This window comes from Merops nubicus, unplaced genomic scaffold (genome assembly GCF_000691845.1).
Source record: "Merops nubicus isolate BGI_N331 unplaced genomic scaffold, ASM69184v1 scaffold30279, whole genome shotgun sequence".
NCBI lineage: Eukaryota > Metazoa > Chordata > Aves > Coraciiformes > Meropidae > Merops > Merops nubicus.
In genome coordinates, this window is record NW_008629490.1 from 4,019 (window position 1) to 6,068 (window position 2,050).

The following is a 2,050-nucleotide window of genomic DNA, read 5'->3' on the forward strand; positions in this document are numbered from 1 at the left end:
CCCCCGGCGCTGGCCCCAGCCTCAGGCAGCGACGTGCCAGAGGGTGAAAGCAGGAGAGGGTTTCCTGCCTCTTTATGGGCAGTTTTGTGGTTTTATGGCCGCACAGTGCCAAGACCTGGGACGCTGGCTTGGAAGGGAAAAGCAAACAGCAGCTCTTTGGCACTGGGAGGAGGTGGGTGACATGTGGGCACAGCGACTGGGGGGTCTGATGTCGAGCCAAAACCCCCTGAAATCATCGTGCTTCTGCCAGTGGCCCGGCTCCCTGGAGCAGGGTGGCACCAGAGGGGTCACAAACCACAACTTCAGCCACATTCTGCTCCTGCAGCTGTCCGTGCTGATTCTGCAGGAGCTGGGGGGTCCCACAGGGGCCGGGGGTGTCACACCACCCACGGGGGCTTGCAAGCAGTGTGTGACCTGCACACACGGCCAGGGCCACCCCTGGCACCCCGCAGAGGGACATCCCCCAGAGGGCACGGTGGTGATCCCACAGGCTGTGCCAGAGCCAAGGAATCGGATCTCCCGAGCCGGGGAGGGGGCGGTGCCCAGACACGGCCAAGGTCAGCGGCGGGGCGGGGTCCAGCGCTCGGGGTCCCCTCCCCGCCGAGGTACCCACTCTCCCTGCCCAAAGCTGGCACCCAGAGCTGTCCCCCAAAGCCCCCGGGCTGGAAAACCTCCTTCTGGCACAGCAGCTTTCTGCAAATGTGCTCTCCTGAAAATCAAGAGCCTCCTAAAATCCAGAGGCTACTCGTGCTGGTCTGAGCTCCTGGCAGGGAGTTATGCCAAGGGATTTAAAAATCAGGCTCTGACACATGGGATTTAAAAAAAAAAAAAAAAAGTGATGTTTCTTTCCTTGTTTATCCTCTTTTTCCATGACGGCTGCAGGGGTTTTTGCTGGTTTTCCAGCAGCCCTGAGCCTGCCCTGCTGCCCAGCACTGCTCAACAGCTTCCGACCCCCCGACTCCCCCGAGGCCATCTCCTCCTCCCACCCCAACGCTGTCCCCACATCCCACCCCAGAGGGATGGGAGCGAGGAGGACAACGCTGGCATGCACGGGCGGCCCTTGGGGGGCTGCCAAGGAGGGAAAGCCTGACTGGGGGGGCTGCCAGCAGAGCCCCCTGGACTGCAGCCAGGTGGGATAGAGCCAGGGCTGGGAACACAGCGGTGACACAGGGGCACCTCCCTGCTCCTTCTGGGGGACCTGCTGCTTGTCCAGGGGTTCCCCCAAACGGCCCAACTCCAGGGCCAGCTGCAGGTGTGGGGGTGGGGGCAGCCCTGCCCCATGGTAGCACAGGGAGAGTCCTGCAAAGTGGGGGCACTGCTTGGGGTACCCTAGAGCACTGCTAGGGACACCTAGCACACAGCACTGAGTGCTCCTAGGAGGGATCCTCAAAGCCAGCCCAAAGGGTGTCCCCAGCTCAGGGGGGACATCACAGCGCTCCTGAGGGAGCCCCCAAAGCACGGAGAACAGCTGGGGACACCCACAGCTGTCCAGGGGGAAACCTCCTCTGGCAGGCACTGCTGGGGGGACACTCAAATCTGTGCTAGGGAGAACCTCCAGTGCAAGAGGAGCCCAAAGCCATCCTAGAGGGAACCCCAAAGCACAGGCACTGCTGGAGTGACACCCCAAAACCACCCTTGGGGGAACCCCCAATACAAGGGAATCCAAAAGCCACCCTGGAGAGAACCTCCAGAACACAGGCACTGCTGGGGGCACACCCCAAAGCCATCCTGGGGGGATGCCCCAATACAAGGGAACCCCAAAGCCACCCTGAAGAGAACCCCCAAAGCACAGACACTTCTGGGAGGACCCCACCCCAAGCCATTCCGGGTGAGCCCCCAAAGCAGTGGGGACACATCAAAGCCCCTCCGGGGGGTGTCCCCAAAGCACAGAGTCCATCCAGGGGGACACCCGGCAGCACTCGTGGGACAGCGCCCCCTCCCCAGGCCCCTCGCGGGGTCACTCACATGTCCTTGGCGGGCAGGTTCTTGCCCTCCACGATGCGGATGGAGAGCGCGCAGCGCCGGGCCATGGCGGGCGTCACGGAGCGCA

The 2,050-nt window shown here is 63.0% G+C and overlaps 1 protein-coding gene across 1 annotated transcript in view; it reads right to left on the reverse strand.

Moving 5' to 3' along the window:
• Positions 1-2,030, reverse strand: part of LOC103779379 (ras GTPase-activating protein 4-like) — a gene marked incomplete at its 3' end in the record, with an annotated part of 5,847 nt that extends 3,817 nt beyond the window's left edge. The window contains exon 1 of the mRNA XM_008947005.1: positions 1,966-2,030. Coding sequence (XP_008945253.1) covers positions 1,966-2,030 — 65 coding nt within the window. The remainder of the gene's footprint in view (positions 1-1,965) is intronic.
• Between the last annotated feature and the right edge of the window lie 20 nt (positions 2,031-2,050).